The 21,502-nt window shown below is 39.8% G+C and overlaps 3 protein-coding genes across 3 annotated transcripts; 1 reads left to right on the top strand and 2 right to left on the bottom strand.

The window, feature by feature from the left end:
- Positions 1-51: 51 nt before the first annotated feature.
- LOC140933718 (uncharacterized) lies at positions 52-10,009 on the bottom strand. The gene is made up of 3 exons (XM_073383334.1): positions 9,869-10,009; positions 6,434-6,742; positions 52-5,082 (listed from the first exon to the last, which is right to left on the bottom strand). Exons 2-3 carry the CDS (start codon positions 6,631-6,633, stop codon positions 561-563), a joined length of 4,722 nt encoding a protein of 1,573 aa, XP_073239435.1. The 5' UTR covers positions 6,634-6,742; positions 9,869-10,009; the 3' UTR covers positions 52-560.
- A 4,042-nt stretch (positions 10,010-14,051) lies between these two features.
- LOC140935810 (DDB1- and CUL4-associated factor 17-like) lies at positions 14,052-16,825 on the bottom strand. The gene is made up of 2 exons (XM_073385374.1): positions 15,644-16,825; positions 14,052-14,652 (listed from the first exon to the last, which is right to left on the bottom strand). Exons 1-2 carry the CDS (start codon positions 16,780-16,782, stop codon positions 14,223-14,225), a joined length of 1,569 nt encoding a protein of 522 aa, XP_073241475.1. The 5' UTR covers positions 16,783-16,825; the 3' UTR covers positions 14,052-14,222.
- A 58-nt stretch (positions 16,826-16,883) lies between these two features.
- Positions 16,884-21,326, top strand: LOC140935812 (small nuclear ribonucleoprotein G-like). The gene is made up of 4 exons (XM_073385377.1): positions 16,884-17,017; positions 17,395-17,417; positions 20,230-20,354; positions 21,015-21,326. Exons 1-4 carry the CDS (start codon positions 16,986-16,988, stop codon positions 21,063-21,065), a joined length of 231 nt encoding a protein of 76 aa, XP_073241478.1. The 5' UTR covers positions 16,884-16,985; the 3' UTR covers positions 21,066-21,326.
- Positions 21,327-21,502: the final 176 nt, after the last annotated feature.

Here is a 21,502-nt window from a genome sequence, read left to right on the forward strand (position 1 = left end):
CCGTTTTAGAGAGGCTCAACAGTAAATTGTTCAACTTGATTGGGCGAGGCAAAAAACTTTAAATAATTTATTACATGTGGTTAAATATTATCCATAGCAGGTCGTGACACCTGATATCATTATAATTCAAGTTACTATCCACCTATTATTTTCTTCGTTGTTATTACTCTGAATTAACTTAAAATCGAACTCTACTATTGATCAAGTCGGAACCAAATGCTAGGGAGATCACTTGTTTCACCTGGAACTTCACCAACTTAAGCGAAAATTAATCGAGATTTTTCCTGAATCTAAATTCCTTCTCTGTGAATTAATGTAAATTCATTTCAGTTTTGAAAAGCCAATAACTATTCGAATTTGGCAATTACATACCATTTACAATTGTACTTAGGAAATAGAAATAAGTCTAACACTGCCTAGACTAGGAACAGTCTCTTGTACTAGTTTTCGTTTTCTTTTTCGTAACGTTACATCACAGTGAATGCGAGATAAGTCTACAAGAAATCTAAAATTTGACGAGAAAAAGCATCTAGATAGCGTAAGAAATGGACAATTTGCAGTCATTTTTCATCGAAAAACTCGTGAGCATGCACCGTCTTCTTGTGCACTCGAAGAGAACTCGGTTGGGTGAAAGACTTATTGCAGAAATCACAGACAAAGGGCCGTTCCCCTGTGTGAGTCCTTATATGTGACTTGAGAGCACCACGGTCTGCAAAAGCCGAAGGACAAGCCGGGCATGGATACGGCTTCTCTCCCGTATGACACCTTACGTGACGCTTTAACCCACTGGAATGGGTGAACTTCTTGAAGCAGTGGTTACACGAGTATGGCCGATGACCGGTATGGATGCGCACGTGAACGTGCAGGCTGCTATAAGAACTGAAGTTTTTCTCGCAGTGTTTACATTTGTACTTCTTTTTCTTGGTCTTTTTAGGAGATTCATCGTTTGTACCCTGAGTAGTTTCTTTCTTGACGTTCGTTGCAGCTTCAGCAGCGTCACTAAGACCCTGAGTGCCTTTAAGTTGACTATCCTCAAGAGCGCCAAGGTTCGCCTCTTCGGTTTGATTCACGCTCGGAGTGCCCTCGCTGTGAGAACCGTTTGCCAATACCAAGTCATCGCGCAGTTCACTGTCTCTCTGATCATCTTTAGACCGACTCTGCGTCCGCATTCCTACGTTGCTACTTTGCTTGAAACTGCACAATATTCTCGCTGTATCATGCTTCTCTAATTCTCCCTGGGAAGAATAACCCTCCTGATCAGTCGGCTCTGTTTCAATCTGTGTCTCAGTCTCGTGAAAAGGAGAGTTCTTAGTTGTGTTTGCGCCATCGTTTTTCTTTACTTGCTCGGCGACGGTATCAACATCAAGTTCCTCGTCGCTTGCCCACCCATTCTGCTCCTTGTGTGTCTTCATATGCGACCGAAGATACCTCGTCTGTATGAAGCCCTTACCACAAACTCCACATTTATGAGGCCGGTCTTCAGTGTGGGTCATTTTATGATAATAGTAAGAGCTGTAATAGGGAAAGGACCGTCCGCACAACTCACATTTGTGAGGCTTAAAGCCCGTATGGCTGCGCGTGTGGATTTCCAGCTTGCGATGATGGTCAAACGACTTCTGGCACAACGAACAGCAGTATCGGCCATTTTGGTCAACCACCGCGTGCGACGAGATGTGATGCTCCAGTTTCTTGCCACTGGTAAACGACTGCCCGCAAACGAAGCAGAAATTCGAACCACTGTCACTGTCATTTTCGCGTCTCTCGTTGCCGAGTTTCAAGCTGTTGACACGGCTTTCTCGTTTCACATCCACGCCATTTGGTTTCAGATTCTCCACGGGGTTTTCGGAAGTCCGCGTTTTTAACTCATTCAGGAGGGGTTTTCGAAGCTCCCCTGGGGTATCTGCCAGTTTAGGTTCGTCCCGTAAGACTGTTTCCTTCTTCGGTGTAGTTTCCTTTGCTACAGTGGAGTTGAGTTCGTGTCTAATGACGGTTTCCCCTTCGTGAGGAAGAGACGAACGACGATCTAATCTTAAACGCTTTCTCTGAATAGCCAGGAGTTCATCACCACCTTCGTGCGACATCAAGTGCTCCAGGAACTCCGAGCGACTGGAGAAATTCTTTTCGCAGCGGAGACACTGAAGCTCTTGTGCAGAGCCGTGATAGCAGTCCAAATGAATCTTAAGGAGTTTCTTATGCCCAAAGTAAATCCCGCAGTGGTGGCAAGTAAAATCCCGCGGGTGTTTTCGCCTCGGCTGGTACCCTTCTTTGAGCTGGCGGAGTCGCCCTGATGCTGCAGCGAGGGCGCTTTCAGTTTTCTCACAATTGTTTACGTTATTTCCAGGAGGATTTTTAATTGGTTCGGGGGCCGCACGACTCCGAGGCTCGGCAAGGGGTTTTACTAGAGCTCCGAGTTCAGGAGCGCTAGCTCTTCTCCTAAGGGACAAAGAATGTAGAAGAGCCTCTTTTGTGATGTTGTTGATACTCTCTCGAGATGGTAATTCTGGCGGATCCCTCGGGCTATCCCGAACAGGGCTTGAAGGCACTGCTGCCTCTAAGTCTGGTCCCCATCTTGAGGACTGCAAGGTAGGTTTCTGGGTAGGGAATGGTAGCATCCTCGGGTATCTAAGAGCTGAATTTGCTGAAGCAGTGCGGGTTACGGGACGATGTACTCTCAGTAAACCTGCGTCCGACGTTTGTGCGAAGCTATGGGATATTCCAGGATGAACTACAGGGATCAAAGGAGGGGGCCCACCAATTGGTAAGCCATCCCGGTCCCTCTTCGCTTTACCTAATATGGGATGCCTCGTGACCTCGTCGGATCGGCTAGTTCTTTCGTATGCAGAAAAGGCTGAAATCCGAGCTGTTGTAGCCTCCTCCGAAGAAGCTGGCTTCTTCGAGACGAAATCACCTTTTACATTTCCTGGCGAGAATTCCTCTCTCTCGTCCTGTAGCCGTCTTTTGACGCCCAAATGTTCGCGGTCATGTCCTACATCCTCGTGACATTTTGGTAGAAATATTCTCGTTTTGGACTCTGGAACTGTAAAAAGGTTCCCTTTTATTTTACGATACCAATCACCTTGTTCTTGAGACGTAATAGTTTCTTGTTTTTGATGGCGGAACACCCCATAACTTGGAAACAATCGATTAACGAAAGGTCTTAAGTCGTCAATTTGGCTTTTCATTGGATGTAAAACCTGATCGCCTCGCTCCTTGACTTCACCGTTGTCGCCCAAATCACGGCTGATTCCACTACGATCCCTTGCCAATAACATAGGGCCCTGAGAGCGAAATCGACTCAAGTTTTCACCAGGCACCGGCGCGCTAGACATTCGTCGGAGAGGTTTATGCTCCTTTCTTATGTCTTTGGTTCCTTTTAACGAAGTTTCGTGAGAAGTCACGTGACTGACAAACTCCGAGCGGTTACCAAACGATTTTCCACACTGGTAACACTGCAGAACGTCCAAAGAGCTGTGATACGAGTTCATGTGAATCTTTAACAAGTTCTTGTGATCGAACTGCAGTCCGCACTCGGAGCAGTGAGGTCTTTTATGGCGACTTTCCACGTGAGCTTTGAGCTCTCGCCAATCGGAAAATTGTTCGCTACATAGCGTGCAAGGAACGGACAAATTTCGGGACGGGGCTTCCTTGTAAAAAGGTGGGCTTGTACGAGATATATGTGAGAACATCGGATCATCAGTATCTCTACCAGGACTTGCTCTTTTCTGAACTTCACGTTCGAATTCATGGGTTTCGTCATCAGTTGACCTGTCTTCTCGTCTTGCCTCCATTTTGATTCGCAGACTTGACTTGAGCTTTTCGAAGGCTTTACTTTCTGGACTCATATCATTTTCCGCCTTGTTCAGCTCATCTCCCTTTTGATGCGATATCAGGTGATGAAGGTATTCCATCTTAGACAAAAATTCCTCTTGACAACGATTGCAGCGCAGTGTGGTAACACGCTTTGCCGAGCGTGCCCTGGGACTGGTCGACTCGGAGTCACCGCTCTCGTCTCCCGACATCGTTGAAGCGGGCGATTCCGCGTAAGATCCTGACGGAGACCGTGGGCTTCCTTTGGAACTAGCATCCCAGTCAGTAACAATAAGGGTAAATTTGGGTGTCTCTTGCGTACATTCTCGGAGTTCCTTCACTTTATGTTTGCTATGTGTAAGGGGTGGTGAGGCGCTACCAGTGGTAACAATAACAGAGGATCTCCGTGGCCGAATTGGGTTTTGCCACTCAACGGCGACTGAGGAAACACCTCTTTCCTTTTTAACATCTCCCTCACTGCTTCCGCTATCAGTATTTAACAAAAAGCTTTCTGTTTCTCCCTTACATTGGTGAGGTGACCTGGAACATTGCGGTTGACCTCGACAATTCACGTGGCTCTCTGTTTGGTCTTGTCTTTCTGGTGCCACAGGGCTCTCTGCCTCCCTTAACCCGGGCTCAAATCCTTTATCAATGTCTTCTATCTCAACATCACTGCTACCTTCATCCCTGGAATCACTGCTATCATGCGACATCGCATCATCATCGTCATCCCATTGGTTGGTAACAACTCCATTTGCCTCGTCGCGGCTTTCGTCCTCCTTCACTTGTCGCATTTCCTCGTCAACTTCACTGTCCACATTTCCCTGATCTACAGTGGCAATGCTTTCTCCGCACACACCTCCAGCCACCTCCTGTTCTGCACTCCCTTTGGATTTTCTGCCGCTGGATGCTGTAACACACTTTTTAGCACCTTTGCTGTCAATCTTGTGGTAGTGCTCCAAATGTAGTCGCAAGAGTTTGTCGTGGTCAAATTTTAAACCACAGGCGACGCAAACTGGCTCTGAATGGTGGGTCTTGTAGTGCAGTTTCAAGACGTTCGGGTGTTCAAAAATGTCCTTACAACGCGGACAGCGCACTTTCACGTTGTGGTGGACTCGCATGTGGATATGAAGTAGATTCGAGTGTTCGAACTCCTCATTGCACGTGCCGCATTTAAGAACGTGGCGAGTGGCGTTCTCGTGCTGTTTTACCTCGTGGATCTTGAGAGCACGTGAGGATGCAAAGCTCTTGCTGCAGTGGGAGCACATCCACATTCTGCGGGCAAACCCAAAACGAAAGGTAAATGCAATGAATATCGAATAAGATAAAAACTGTGTTTTACGAGAAACAGAAACAGGGTTCGTACAGAGTCTTGAATCATTGAAAAGGTCTTGAAATTTGCGAAGCAATTAAATAGCTGTTTATGAGAAAGTTTAATTCCAGACCTGGAGAAAGTCTGGAAAACACAGATTAAGTCTTGATCAATGGTAAAAAGTCTGGATTTTTTTGTTTAAAGCTACAAAAAGTGCTTCAAAATTAGTGATTTTTTTCCCGTGGTCAAATAATATTCAATCTCGGCAGTAACCAAGACACTCAATCACAAAATGAAAAGTTTTAGAATTTTATTTTGTCCACATTGCACAGTTACATCATGAGAACATCTTGGTTCCTGCGATTTTTAAAGTCTCTATTGCTCACCTACATGGTATTTGATAACCTTGAGTCTGGAAATATTAATTATTGTTTTCCAAAAAAGTTTCAGATATTGGGACCACAAATATGTTTCGCCCGTTGAAACCGTGGGGCCATCCGTTTTATTCAGAGGTAGTTTGTCCATATCTGTCAAAAACTAATTTCAGTTGCTCATTACATATTTAACACAGTTTTAAGTGCACCGGGAATTAGCGTATATTTATTCTAGACTTTATGTAGGTGGCAAAAGCTTTGGAGTAGGCTGGAAAAAGTACTCAAAAACATCAACAGGAAACACTGAATGAACATGGACATTGAATGAATAATGGGCATTGAATGAATAAAGGAGTGCCTGGCCGGATAATCGACTTCTGTTTGATTCTCTTTACAGTTTATGTCTTGAACATGCTTCTGAAACAAAGGGGGGATTTGAATTTAGATCAGGAGTTAATCTGCACATGTTTGAATAATATGGTTGATCAAAGATCTCTCAGAACTGCAGCAAAGGAAGTCATGAGTTTAATACTTTTGTGCATGCTATCATGTGATCTTTTTCAACATGATTAACCTGGCTAAGTAAGTTACCACCATGTAAAAGTTATTTTAAACGTTTCTGGGCAAACTGTCTCTATGACAGTTAAGAAACTTAGCTATACAAATTTGTTGGTGTCAAGGCATTTAAAAAAGGAAAAACTTTCTACCTTCCTTTGTTTATAAGCTCAAAATACAATGTAGCAATCAAGGTTAATTAAACAAAGCTACTAGTATTAGACTTTGAACGATCCAGAATATTATTGTCACTCTAGCCTGAAAATTAAAGATTAAAGCAGTAACTCCCTGGGTATTAAAATATCGGTAAAAAGGAAAGAGCTTTTCAGTTAAGGGAAATACTCATAAATAATTATCTGGCCAAGAATAGACAAATTAATCTCACCTGCAACATTCAGTAAAATTATGCATTTTCACATCATCACTCATGGTTTCCTTGTGCTTCACTTTAGTAGAAATCTCAGTGTCATTTGCTTCCATGGAATGATTGTCAATAGATTTCTCTTCTATGTTGTCGTCATTGTGAGTCATGATTAGTGTTTTGGGAGCAGTTACTGTAGCTTTCTCAGGAGTATTTTCCCGCATAACTTGACGTGTTCAGTTAACTGTTTAATGTTGAACTCAGTTAAATGCACCAATCTTAGAGCCTCTGAAGAGTAACTATATGGAAGTGGTCCTCATATGAGGTCTTCTTCTGCAATACAAAGAAGCATTATGATTTATGAAGCTACATAAACATTCTGAATTATAACCCTCTACTTAAAATTTGATAATAAAAAAATATGACATTGAACTAGTTAATTAACAATAATTAAGTGCACAAATGAGCTTGTTAAAGCTGACCAAGAATTTAAGCCCAAAATTATAATTTTCCAAAAGGTACACTAGTACTGGCTTATATTGTCCAAAATATAGAACTATCAAAGTAAAGGCCAAAATATATAATATACAATAAAAGAGTTCGAATTAGTTACTGTAAAAACTTTAAATTTATAAGCTCCAATAAATTCTACTAAACAGAGTTTATGCAATAAAAAAGTATTGTACAGGAAAATTATGACATTACAATAACACAATGTAGGAACATTCCATTTTAATCACTTTTTTATCATTACAGTTAATAAATTCTAATGTTTTTAGTAAAAACAACTCTCATCTAACAAGAATCAAGATGGTCTTTATTGTCCTTTGTTAACTCAAAGAGCTTAGGCTGGGTATGTGATATTATGCATTGCTGTTATAAATATTGGAAGTATTGCATCTCAGTGGCATTTCTCATTAAATGCTAATTTACTGTTCATGCAATATGTCTGGAAGCTTTGAGCATGTGTACAGACTACCTGACTATTATTAATTTGATACTCATATGATTGTTAGTTTACTATGCTGGAAGTGTGACTTTCAGAGCTCAGTAATGTGACATACTATAAAATAGAAATTGGATTTTAGAAGCCCTTTGTATATTGTCCTAATTGCAATTTTCACTACATCTCTTAAGAGGTGATTAAATGGATGTTTAAAACCTAAGAAAATATGCTTGTCAACACAATCATGTCCCTACCTGATGACATAAATTTGATGAACTCAGAACAAGTTCGTTTTTATCTTATGACAGACCGTATGTCATGTGAAATTGTTGTACATTCAAGTTACAATCTTCAGTTAACAATAGTGACTACTAATGTTCAATCAATACACTGCATTGAAGGATACTTGAACTGTAAGAAGTAGCTGAACTTTGTTGAAGAAAACTGTTATTTTTCAAGACTAATTACACATGCAATACAAAAATAGCATTCTTTAAAGCAATGACAGTCAAAATGTGATCTAAAAATAGTTCCTTTTCTAATTGCACACAACTTTTTTGGTTACATTGGTGAGGAACAGTTACCATATTACTATATTATTCACAAATACTGTCCATCAACTTAAAATTTATCAAATTTTTTTCTCCTCTAGCAAAGAATTTGATAACTTCAGTAAGGAAATAAAAAGTGTTAACCACTATGGTTTTATTGCTCTTCAATTTTATGGTACAATTCACATCAGTTAAATTTGCAAAATGTTATGAGAGATCAAAATACTTCATTCATATCTATATCAATGCAATTACTTGTTTGCTATATTAAGTAACTAAATTTTAATTCAACGAGACTACAGTTGAATCTCCTTCCGTGTGCACCACCACTTACATGTATAAAAGACCAGCTACATGTATATACAAAATTTCCCAGTCAAAGTGCTGGGGTGTGTTATAGTTGAGCCTTTTGTAACCAACCAACTCCCTCCAGTGACCATAATCTTGGCACTAAGGATGCTGGCTACAGGCAAGTTCCAATGCATAACTGAAATATCCCAAAATATTAATTTATATTTAACACTGAATAATTATTAATGGTACCCACATGCCAATAAAAATTTTAATCAAACAGCAAAGCAGATATCATTTTATTTCAGACAATATCCACAAAAATATTACTTTGATAGGAACCTTGCACCTGTGGTAACTGTAAAAAAAATATAGCCTGAGAAAAATTCTGAAAGGAGCACTTCTTGACCTGAAAACAATTTTCGGTCATTTTTACTTTTCAGACGAAGACACTCATGAGAACAATCCCTGGTTGGAATAAAATCTCATGGACATTCATTTTGAGAATTTGAATATTAAAGAACATAAGTTATAAGTGACATAACATTTTTAACAACACTTGAGATTAAAATATCGACCCTTGGCTAAAAATAGCTGTTTAATGTTCAACTTTTCTAAATTTTACAATGCAACATTTTAAGCAACGCTATAACAGTTTATAGTCGCGGTGGCATAATCAGAGTTTTTGAAATCATTACATACAACTCTGAGAGCATCTTGTTTAGCAACAGTTCTGTGGATTTGTGATATTCGTCATGTTGTAAGGCAATATTAAAACGTGTCAAAAATTTTACTTAAAGTAAAAACCACAGTGAGAAAAATATTACAAAATCCTGTATCATGAAGTCGGCACCAAGAAAACCTTTTCTTAGTTCTCAATACAAAATCACGAGAATATACAGTCAGATTAATTACGTTGAACATATAATTGGCAAGACACGAGTCACAGCTTATACATGCTTTGTACTTCGATGACAATAACTAAGGCTGACGTAGAGTTACGATAAAATGCTTGAGTAAACCATAAAATTATGAAAGATATCACATTAAAAACCTCTGCATATCTTCACCTTAGCATTACAAAAATTAGGGAGGTTTAGTGAATACGTATTTGAGAGACCAGTTCGCTTCAAACATACGGTTACGTTAAAATCAAGAATCTAAAAAAATACTTCGATCTCGACAACGAAGCGCGTGTCGGAAATATCAAAGGTCGAGAAAGAAATAAAAATTTTCGCTGTTATAATCTAAAAGTTTTCCAACCAGCTTTGAACTGATTATAGACCTTTCTGTAATCCCGAAAAAGATTTTCTCTTTCAAGGACTCGAGGAAAAAAAAAACAGGAATATCTTTAACTATGAGGCAGAAATATTTTTACTAAGCTCTTTGAGTTCTATGCAGGTCGACGCAGTCGATCACCAAACGGCTTGTGAAGGATTTTTACACTTAGAAACAAAAAGAGAAAATCTCAACGAGGCGGGCTCGACTGTGAATTATAAAAAACAACTCAGTGTTTCTTTTGTAAGAACATTTGAAGGTAAAATATAGCGAATGTGGAAGACTGTCTCGTACCTACCGGAGGTCAACGATCTGGCGAGGGAAATGACATCACTTCAACATCGATGTTATACACATATAAAATGGCACGTATTTATATGAAGTTGAACTCACCGTGAAGAAGAAATTCCTAGACCGCCATAATTTGTATGAATGCTTTTGCGAGTAAACACTTTTAGAGCGGTTGATAATTCGAACGGAGACAGAACACCGTAAAAAAAACAGTCACCGCGCCACCATCAAAACCTATTGAATTACGAAAACTGTGACTTCATCATATGTAAATGAGGCGGTGGTGACGTACGTCGAGTGGAATCTAGGCGTCAAATAATATTTTTTCAGCGGCCGTGACGGAAGTTGTCTGGTTTGCAGAAGCTTTTAGTTCAAGATGGCCAGCCATCAGCAATTGAATATATGCCACAGAGGGTGATTCCCTATATTCATTTTTTTTCCATTTTACAAACTTGCGTTAAATTCCAAGTTATTTACCCGGGCTGCACTGACAAAAAAACCGGAAGTAAAAATTGTGATCGCCCAAAGTTCCAGATCAATCGAGACTGCCACTTGCACTATTCATAAAAAATCTTTAGTTACACTCCCAGGGTTACACTTCCTAAATAATGCATTTTTAATTCGTTTATTACCTTACAGATTACCCACCTCGAACACCTATAATCCCCTTCAACTGAAATTAAGCTGGTTTATAAGGCTCGTACCTGTAGTTCGAGTTTATGTTTACCGATAGCCTGTGTAGCTCAAGGTACTTTCTTGGTGGCGAAGGAGCCGATTTCAATTTGACTTGCTCCCATGTCGAAAGCAATCCATTTTTGACTTGGGCTAAAATGTTGGTGACTAAGTAAGACTGAGAAGCATGTTGCAACAGGCTTCTAATCTATTTCAAAAGTGATTAACTATTTCAGTGGAGTGGCTCGTGGCGTGCAAGTGTTGCGAAACATTTTTGACTCGGGAGCGTAAACAGTCCATAGACAATGACTGAACTTCAGCAGAACCTGAAGTAAATGTAATCCTTAGACTAAGCGGATACCATCACATTTATAAAAATAATTGACCGCCTTTTCTCAGGTAACTAATTTGCAACAAATTCAGTTTCATTTAATAAGTTTGATGAAAGATGAGTGGACGTGTTGGCGTCGAGACCATTCAACCCTCGATTTCCGCCGCTCCCTCAGGTGCGGTCTTGGTCTTTTTTCGGGGGAAGGATCCCGGGGAAGGATCTCAAACAGCGATAACCTGCGATCAGACGGTCCTTCTTCCCTTGCCGCTTTCCTTCTCCCCTCTTCTTCTCGGAAAAGAAAAAGTTCGGACGCCCGACCCGAGAGAGCGGCGGAAATCGATCCAAGGCTTGACGCGCAAACGGTTGATGCAAAATCGAGGCTGCGTGATAATGGTCTTCTTCCACTAATGTGAGGCGGGGCGAGGGTGGGGTGGGGTGGAATTGACAAGGCAAAAATGACCCTGATGTTCGTCGTCTTGATACAGATTTCGGCTTCACTTATGCTGTTCCAACCTGTGTGCAGATCCCTCCTCGCGGGAGAAGTGCAAAAGGGAAAGTTAAACGAAGAAAATTCGGGCACGACAATTAACCCTGAAAAAATATAAATATCCATGCACTGGCCTGAAAATTTCATACAGGGGAAATTTTAGCGAGAAAAAAATTCCTGCGGCTCGAAAATTCCCCACCCCCATAACTTTTTGTAATGTTCCGTCCCTTAGGGGAAATACCTACCTTAATAAGAATAGCAAATGCAATTGGAGTCAGGTCTCCTTAACCATGGTTAAGGGGTCTGTAAAGACAAATAAAATCTGATCTACGCCCAAATTAGTCTCCTTTAAGGGTTTAAGTATTTCTCTTTTCTAACGAGCAAACCTGTTTAATATTTTTTAGACTACGATTCTTTTCCCTTTGAGCGAAACGCGCGAACTCTACGCTTGCGCGCGTTGCGCTTGCACCGGCTCTCACTAAATCTAAACACAAAGAGAGAATGCAAGCAGTTTAGTTATTTTATACAAGTGTCCTCCTGGGCTATTTCCTCAGCTCTGCTGCTAAATTAAAACCGTAGCGATCGGCCTTGTTTGGTTTTGTCAAAGTCCTTCACTTCTCATTTCCGGTTCCGGTAGTAAAATCTACCGCTCGCGCTTCGCGCTCGTGAAAAAAATTTGAGCTCGACTTGTAGGCAAGTCTATAGAAACAAGTGCTGGTTAGACATTGTGTCATTTGCACTTGTTCAGTTTTTGTCAATCTTGAATATACAGTACTATTTTATGTTTTTTGCTGTTCACACCACCAAGAGACTGGTAAAGAATTTCTTTAAACAAAGGCAAGGAACATTCAAATAAGATAAAGAAAATTAGATGTCATAAAATCCATTGTCAGCTTAAGACATGGCCATATACGGAGACCTTTCTTCAAATATACATTGTATCATCTTCGGAGACGCAGGGGAAGATAGTGTGGGCGAGGAAAAATCTAAACTACCCTGGGTGCCAGAGACTTTTCATGGGCGATTTCCGGTTTCGCGCAAGTCTTAAAAAGCTCTCCTCGTTACACGCGAGAAAAAATCTCTGGTACGGCAGGGTAAGTCTAAACGGGCGGGGGAAAAAATGACGCGAAGAAAAATTCAGCCTTGAACGGCGGGGTTTCGGCTCTCCTCCCCGTTCTTTTCTTTTCTTCGCGCCATTTTTTCCGCCCGTTTAGACTTTCCCTCGCCCACACTATCTGCCCATGGCATTGTATGAACTTTGATGACTGGCCGCTAAACAGAGGGTGTCCCTAAATGGGGGTGCTAACTAGATATAGACATGACATCAACATACTCCATTTCGACCTTTATTATACACATACTGAGAAATACTCACCAAAAAGCTATATCGTAAGTTTTCTTTCTTCATACAATGCACTCTTGAAGAAAGTTCTCCGCCAGAGTTAACGTCTATGCCATATGAAGCTGACAATGAATTATATACCCAGGAGAGGGGGGTACTCCCTATAATGGCCCATACAGGGAGGCTCCACCCAGAAGGGGTACCTTTTTTAGGCTTCAGGTGTATAAAAGGTTAGTGCTTTCACTATTTGAAGTATATGAAAGGGAAGGGAAATCACTCATTGTGATCTGTTGAAGGTCCTAAAATTAATAGGTGCATTTTATGGCAGTAAAAAAGACACAAAAACATTCTGGTTTAGTGATTTATGCGTATTTAGAAGACGGTTCATTTACAGCGGTTAAAAGGGATGCAGCATTTTAAACTAGTATGTGAAGGGGGTACCGGTTGTCAATAGAAGATATATGAAAGGGTACCTTTTCTGTGAAAAATGGTATATTTAAGAAGATTAAGGGTTTGGACCTCGGGCCAGAGCCTCCCAATCCAAAATTTTGTCTCGCATGTAAGGTGGCCAATTGTCTTTCACTGTGAAGCTAAGAAAACTGTGCACATCAGAATGTTATCGAATTTCAATCACAATCACAAACTTCATTGAAGAAATATGAAAAGATTAAAAATACCTCTTAAAAAGGAAAATTGTGAGGTTGACATTATATTTATAAGGATAAGTCAATTAGGTGTTTCAGATTGTGGTTTGGGGTTTGCTTGATCCATGAGTGTCCTGATTTAAAACAAAACATTCATGAAATATTTTCAAGACAGTGTTAACGGTTTTGTGAGTTTGACAGCAAATCAGAAGATAATAATATACAAGAAATACAGGAAGACAAATGAAAACACAGAAAAATTTTAATCAAAATGCAAGATTCTAAGTATGCACACGTACAGCATAATTTCTCCCCAGAAACCTTGCCAATAAGCACATGTCTCTCTTAAAGACAGTTTATTTTGTCTCCAAAGACAACAAGCTTCTTACAACATTCCCACGGAGTAACTCTGTATAGCATGCATCACAGATGTAATCTAAACCTTGATAGAAACGTCAGTGAAGCAAAGTAAAGAATTTTGTTCTGGGCCCCCCTACGGACTCAGCAAACTACTTGGAGTGCAGCCTCGTTCCCAGTTGTCCTCGGCGATTTTGGATGTGACGTCACCTGTCAAGCTTGTCGTGAAAATTCGCTATCGCACGCAGTTCCAAGCCTCCTCTGGAAACTCGGATAATGTGAACCAGCCTGGGTACGAGGCTGCTTGGAGTGCCTTTTGAATTTCCTTTAAGCTTGACAATAGTTTTTCAACAGGCCAATCATGATGTGTACTCAAATACCTGGTACACAGGTGGGGCCCCAGAGCAAGGGTATTAGCGCTGTCTTGCAGATGGGCTTAACCAGAATTTAGTTTTTGTCTGTGGCGGAGGCTAACTTCTATAATACAAACACTTCTGTGATAAGGAACATTGACTCTGTCCATTGAGAATTGAATTTATTTGCCATTTTAGCAAATAATGTGTATCACACATGGAAAAAAATGAAACGTCTTCTGACTAGCCACTATATGTTTTGTACATTTTTTAGGGAGTGAGACGATAAACAGTGCAGAAAAATTTCCTGAGGGGATATTTCATTATGTGAACAATTGTGTCTTTCTCCATCATAATAGAATGATCAGCATCTTGAGTCCAATTTTCAATTACAGTTTCTTGCACAAGAGTTCCTGTTTGATTATCATACAGTCCTATTACTCCACAGGGCATGTCTCCAGAGTCATTTGAGTGAAGAACAACTAAGAGGTCAAGTTCATCTTCATAGTCTATATCTAACACCGTTTCATCTGGAATGTTACATATTTGGTCATCACTCCTGGCTTTAATTTCTCGCCCTGAGGAAGTGTACCTGACTGTTTTCGGGCAGCAGCTGTTTTTGTTGTGCAGGTTTAGTGAAAAACAACTTTTGAGTTCAAACGCTGACAGTTTTGATTCCACTGGGCACAACTTGAAACACCTGAAATGTTATAAATCTATTAATAAACGTTTTCAACAGGAGGGAATTTGGAAATGGCTGTTTTGATATTCCAGACAGACTTGCATTGCATTGCTGAATCTTTTATTGAAATTGAGCATGAGATTTTGTAGGCATTTTATTTTGGTGCAGGTATACATTCACCTTTCCAGAAGAACCTTTCTTTCCATTGGTGTATTAATAAATGCATGCTTGCTCTCGGGAAACGAATTTAATGAGTAAGAACAAGATTGACTAGTCTCGAAGTTTGGCCTTAAAGGACTTCAAAGGCTTGATGCATGTCAGGCCTGGCGGGGGGGGGGGGCGGGGGGGGGGGGTACTGCCATATATGGGCTATACAGGTATGTGCCGCTGTGAAGGGTAGTTTACTCTGAGATAGGGTATATTAATCAGAGAATTTGGGTCTAGAAGAGGGTATCATTTTCCATTTAAACTGATCAATTGGGGCTGGCTGAAGATTTTAGTCTAGACTAGGGAAACCGGGAATAATTGCCACTCAAGAATACAAAAAAATCAAATCCGGTTTGCTTTGGCTGGACGGTGCTAGTGACCTCAGTTGTTTCTGGAAAACAGCTACTCTAGGATAGGGGGATTTGGGGAGTTTAGTCTAGTATTATAGGGTAGCAAAATTCACTTGAACTAGCTCTGCAATAGGCTAACGGTTCCAGGGTCCCAGCCGCACGTCCCCACCCAAAAAATCCTAAGGTACCCCCCCCCCCCCAGATGTCAGGTAAAACCTCCGTTTCTCCTCCACACTCAACAAGAAGACAAAAACAGGCTCTGCTAGCATGGTGGTATAAAGTATGTTGGCTTTTAATTTCATTGGACAAAACACAAATCCTCAGCGTTAAAAAGATACTCTGTCATATTTGAACTGTCCAGTTGAGGATTTTGTTTCGTATGCGAAATTTTAGTTGGAAAGATGGCCGACTATTATTTGCACATCTGAACATTGATTAGTTCCCAAACGTACCTGATTGTGTGGGGACCAATATGAATGATGCGGCCACTGTTGTCAGCATGGAAATAAGCCTGATCAGGTTCAACAGACATTGAATCCGTTTGCAGCACTCCATTCTTTACAAGAATTGAGTCTTTTACTGAACGAACATGAAAAACACCCTGAAATGACTGAGGACAAGCAATGTAATGCCATGGATACCCTCCAAAGGAGATCAAATGTTGATTACTTGTAACCTCAAACAATACAACAGGTTTTGATGAAAGTGAAATATTGACAGGCACTCCATTTGGTTCTGCTCCAACAATGAATGGATCATAACAAGTATTACCAAATTGTGAAGTCAATTCCCGTATGCTGTTGTCAGATGATGAGGTTCCCAAGTTTTTTCCCAAGTGTACATCAAAACTGTATTTTTTAAAAGTTTCTAACAGACTGTAAAATCTGATTCTATTGGATTGATGCAGAATAACCAAAAACCCATTGCTTGCAGTAGCATCAACAGTGTCCTGACCAAATATAGCTTTCTCTATAGGCATCAAACCTAGGAACTGCAAAGGAGCTACCATTAAAAATGAGAGAAACATCAAAGGCCTGTTTTGACTAGAGAGGTGAACGCTCTTTAGCACTGCTCTTTGCAAATCAGACTCCCATTGCACATGTTTAAATCTGTAATGTACTGACAAGTAGACCCTCTCCAATAGGTCTCCTGTCTTTAAGTCATGGCGGACCAACCAGCCATCTTTCGTGACGGCAAGCAAGCAAGGTTTGTACCCTCTTGATTCACTGCAGTCAAGAAATGAGGTCTGATCCACGGGGCTCTCGAAAACCAGAGCAGATTCAATCTTTCTCAAATTCTCTTGGTATAAAAGTTCTGGCTTGCCCTCAAAGCCATAACTAGTGTAGCAAGTTCTGAATCTGTCGAAGAACAAGTGCTGACTGTCAAATCCAACAGGGTTTTTGGTTTTCTTACACCAAACTTCAAGGAAGCTTGAACCTTCCCTCTGAACCAGAGATCGAATTATTTTCAGATCTCTACGAAGACTGGTGCCGTTCGTCGGCCTCCGAATGACCTGGTAATAAATGTTGTCCCTTTTTCTGTTTTTGCGGTGAAAAGGAAGATTTTGATACGCGCAAAATGTTGTATTCATTTGAAAATAAATAATTTTAAACGGTCAACTGTTGAAAATTCATAGAGGCGCGTTAAATAATTTCAAAATTACATGACGTACTAGGCATGCCGCAAAACAGTAGACTGTCGGCTCAAGGGGTCAAGCAACGTCCACGAAGCGAAGCTACTGGAAGCATCCTAGGGAGAGAGTTTTGTTAGATCTCAAAATCGGCCAAATCAGCCATGAGTAAAACACATCCGCCAGAGTTAAAAAAGTAAGTTTGTCCTTTGGAAATTTCTTCGAAAGTTGAAGATGTTAATTTTTATGTGTGAACGTCGATTAATGATGTTTTCCCCACCTGAACTTAGTTGTCATGTGCAAAGTGAACACTGGTAAACAGCAAGCTCGTGTGACAGTAAACGCTCCATTGTTTAATTTATCTTGCAGCTGTTTGGTAGAAGATAATATTATAACTTATTATTACAAAATACTGGCTCCATCTTTTGCCTTCATTTTCCTTTAGTAACTTATTACTACATTGTAAGTGGTGTGTCAACACCTGCCTGTCTCGTGCCTTTTTATGTGTGCTTGAAGATCTCATAGCACAAGACTAAAGCTGATTACGGCATATCTTTTTTTTCCTCATTTCAGGTACATGGATAAAAGACTTTCTTGTAAGTGAACTGCATGTTTTGTGATTAAGTGTTGTATTTGATTCTGGCCTTACTTCTGTTTTGGCTTTCTTTTATTTATTGGTCTAAATATCTTGGTTGGTGCACGATATACCAAATGAATAGCAAGTCTCGAGTTAAGTCACAAAGAACACAACAATGATCCCTAGCCCTTGCACAATAACACAATAAAATTGACGCAGTAGAAGAAGACAATAGTGCATATATTGACTTGGTATATTGAGCATCACCCAATATCTTTATCTTTAAGGGAAAAGACTTGAAAATAGGGACTGAGTAACTGTGGTGGTAAGATTTCCGTATTATCCCATACAGTTATTATGCATACATGTTTCAACTCTACTCATGTTAACTATTTGTGAGAAAAAGTGTGAAATTGCTGCATGCATAATAAATGTATGGTGTTATAAGGGAATCTTGTCACTGTGGCTAAAGGAGCAGGGACTAAATTAACAATTTCTTGCCTGCGAGCAGGGCTGTCAATTCCCCACATCTTCATTAAATGTTGAGAATTGATAGGGAAGGGATGACAGATACATCATAGCACACAGCACGTGACATCATTTGTGCAAAAAATACTCTTTGAGCTGATCTACGTACATACCCCATAAAACAGTTCATATTAAGCAACAAAATTGCTTAAATTACAATGGTCTATTGAAGTTTATGAGGAAACATTCGCTGTTAATATTAAAATAGCTCAAACATTGTGTGATTGCAGAAAATATCCATACCCCCCCCCCCCCACGGAAGTTCCTAAGGGGTCGTGGGGCTAAAGGGTAGAAATTTCCGAGGGGTATGGGGGGTGCCAACGAGAAGAATTTTCCGCAGTGTTGTAAAAGACGCGATCAATCGTACGAGACATACTTAAGTATATGTGGAATATTTTGATTTGTGGCACAACAAAAATCAGAAATAGATGCCGTTTCGAGAAAAAACTTAAAGATGTAACGGTTGGTCTGTCCAACGTTTGACCTTGATGAAGTCTCTTAAATAATTATCGTCCTTCAGCCAAATCAATCGCAATTCTCGGTGCAATTCTCAACAGGTCCCTTGCTTCTCCAGCGATAAATTTTAGCACATCGATTTATAATGTCGAACATGTATCTAGATTGCGGACTCGATTGCAGATTAGTCTGATAAAAACTGAGGCTAATCGAGAACAAACGTTGTCTATCTCGGCACTATATTTCTCGAGCTTCGTGTAAACAACTTTATGCAAATTTCGGTTGAGCTCATCGCAACAAAGCGTTGCGTGACGACCCAAATAACAACTTTGCTGTATTTTATTATCGATTTCTAATAAAGTACCGTTGAAGGCAGTCTGTTTGTTGAACAGACTTCTCGCCAAATCAACTTTTGCCCGAAAATATCAACGATCTGTTTCTTCTTTGTTGAGGAGACTTTCGATCACGTGCTAGGCGACGAATTCACTGATGTGCATTTCTGAACATAAATCGATGCAAATATGGGACGCAAAATGAATGTTTGCATATTTTGTTCTTTTATAACCCAAATAAGTTTTCTTGAAATTCTTGAAATTTGTTTAACTGCAAGCGTAATTCATTCAAAGTTAAAATTAATTACAAACATCGACTTTGTATTGACTTTAGCACCCGAGGCCGAACGCTAAACTTTGTTTGTAAGTTAGTTTTTTTAGTAGATCCGTTTTAAAATTTGAATATCGTCACATAGTTTAATGTTAAATCAATAGTTAACTTTGAAGTTATGCTGTAAATGTTGTGTTTGAGATGAAACTGACTTAGACTACATGGTACATCATTGAAACTTAATTACATTTTTGGGACCGGAAGCGAAAGATTTACTGATAAACTTTGCCTGTAAGAAGATTCGTTTTGAAACTCGAAAATGTTCACATAGTTTTATTTCAATGAATAGTTCAAATTTGAAGTTATGCTGTAAATGTTTTCTTGAGATGACATAAACATATTAATCTCTGTTTTCGTGCCTCGCCACCTGCCTCACGCGTTTCGCTGGGTGGACTAATAAAAAAGAGAGACTGCTCATTATCAAGCATGCTCTACCTGCGTAAGAAATACAAATTGCCTTGTAAAAGATTACAAATAGGTCAAAGATTATAAAAAACTGTGTCTTAAGATGAGAACAGTTAATTTTAAGCGGTACACAGTCGATAATCTCTAAATGCGGCAAATAAAGGCCTTGAAAAGGAAAATAGGAAATTCCTGGGGGGTGGGAGGTTATACATGCCCCTCTGGAACGGAAATTCCGAGGGGGTGGGGGGGTCTTATCGGAAGAACCATCCGTGGGAGGGGTATGGATATTTTCTGGAATCACACATTTCAAAATTGTTGAAATATTATTGTCAGAAAGTCGAGTCTTCAATGATTGTCCGGGAGATTTCATGATTTAACCTGGAGACCGGGAGATATGGTCCAAAATATGGAGTTTCCTAGATTATTCAGGAGAGTTGACTGCACTGTCTGTTGGCTATTTCAGAAATTGGGTATTGCAATTAAACACCAACCCAGTCCCTAGCACAACCTTAAAGTTGCGAGAAATCAGATGGGTGTTTAATGATTTCACTTTCAAATGGCCCAGAACCATTTTTCATTTCATGGCTACTTCTTTTAGTACAAACGAAATAGAGAAAAAACCCAAGCTATACCTAACAGGATACTTGCATGCGCAAGATGGAGCTGTTTTGCAAGCTTGGGATGAAAATGACCTTGTCTAGGCAGTCCTTGCAAAATATGGTCATTGAAGTGTGGATCAAGCTAGTGTAAAATGTAACAATAACCTTGATTTCTTTCAGTAAAGCTAAATGGCAGTCGACATGTGACCGGTGTACTCAGAGGTTTTGATCCATTCATGAATCTTGTGCTGGATGAAGCAGTGGAAGAAGTTTCAGCACAAGAGAAACATAACATTGGAATGGTGGTAAGTCAAAGTCATCCTGATTTAGTCTTGTTATCATAACTCGTCTCATCTCAGTGACACCTTTTGTGATACTCAGACCTTGTCTTACTTCACATTTCTGTTTTCATTAAAATGCAACATCAAGTCAAAAGGGTGAAAGAACAGTTGTATTCTTTAGCTTGGTCATTCATAATTAAGGTGAAATAAAGCAAACAAAATGGATCGAAATCTACCAGTATTATTACATGTATAACCTACAGACTTGACCTTTAGAACCCCCTGAAGATAACCCATTTTTCTCTGAGATACAAGAGTATTGCATTCACTTCTGATTACATATCTTCAGAATATGTACATTTTGTAAGTTCAGTAGCTTAGTAACGGGTGATTGGAAACAATGCCAAAATACTATTATTAACACGGAGGTTTTGAAGTTTCTTTGTCAGTATGAAAAGAGAGGGTTTAAAAAAATGCTTCAGTGTGGACTGACCTTCCTTAATGAACTTTGTTGGAGAAAGAAACTTTAAAAAACTGTTTCATTTTCATTCAACAAAGTTGTCATTAGCTGGCAGTGAAATTCTCTATTCCTTTTTTTGTGTTAACGTTCTTCCGTGTCTCGTAAGTTGCCTAGCTAAACTTAAAATGTTGCCCTTAGGCTCAGCAAATTTGTATTCTTTTTAGGTGATCAGAGGAAATAGCATTGTAACAATGGAAGCATTGGACAGAATATGACGATAAAACATGGTGTTTAGTTTTCCTTTTTATATTAATAAAATTATAGACCTGTAGTTTTTCTTTCAATCATTGTGGACCTTTAAGTCCTTGTAAATATCTTTTTGTGCATTTATTGTTGAATGCAAGTGTCATGTAATTTTTTCATACTAGTACCATTGGACCTCTGCTCCTTAGAATGCTACTGAAAGCCCTCATTCATTGAGAATGTTGTATTTGAAACTTTGTGAATAGCGCTAATTTGCTTTGCATACATTTCCTGCTCATTTCTAAAACAGCAATAAAAATAAATAAAAATAAATGTGCTGGGAGTCTTCTGAATGATTATAGTACCTATATTCTTTTTCGCCTGCACTGCAGATGAAACTAAACCTCTAGTTAAGACCATCTGCAAGCCAGTGCTAAAATCCTTGTCCTGGTTCCCCTGCTTCGTGACG

The sequence above is a fragment of the Porites lutea genome, chromosome 4 (assembly GCF_958299795.1).
Source record: "Porites lutea chromosome 4, jaPorLute2.1, whole genome shotgun sequence".
Taxonomy (NCBI): domain Eukaryota; kingdom Metazoa; phylum Cnidaria; class Anthozoa; order Scleractinia; family Poritidae; genus Porites; species Porites lutea.

Coding starts and splice junctions, on each gene's coding strand:
- LOC140933718 (XM_073383334.1), bottom strand. CDS start 6,633: ATGCGGGAAAATACTCCTGAGAAAGCTACAGTAACTGCTCCCAAAACA. Junction 5,083..6,433: donor AATTTTACTGAATGTTGCAG/GTGAGATTAATT, acceptor GTTTGCCCGCAG/AATGTGGATGTGCTCCCACT.
- LOC140935810 (XM_073385374.1), bottom strand. CDS start 16,782: ATGAATACAACATTTTGCGCGTATCAAAATCTTCCTTTTCACCGCAAA. Junction 14,653..15,643: donor ATTGGTCCCCACACAATCAG/GTACGTTTGGGA, acceptor ATAACATTTCAG/GTGTTTCAAGTTGTGCCCAG.
- LOC140935812 (XM_073385377.1), top strand. CDS start 16,986: ATGAGTAAAACACATCCGCCAGAGTTAAAAAA. Junction 17,018..17,394: donor CATCCGCCAGAGTTAAAAAA/GTAAGTTTGTCC, acceptor TCCTCATTTCAG/GTACATGGATAAAAGACTTT. Junction 20,355..21,014: donor AACATAACATTGGAATGGTG/GTAAGTCAAAGT, acceptor TATTCTTTTTAG/GTGATCAGAGGAAATAGCAT.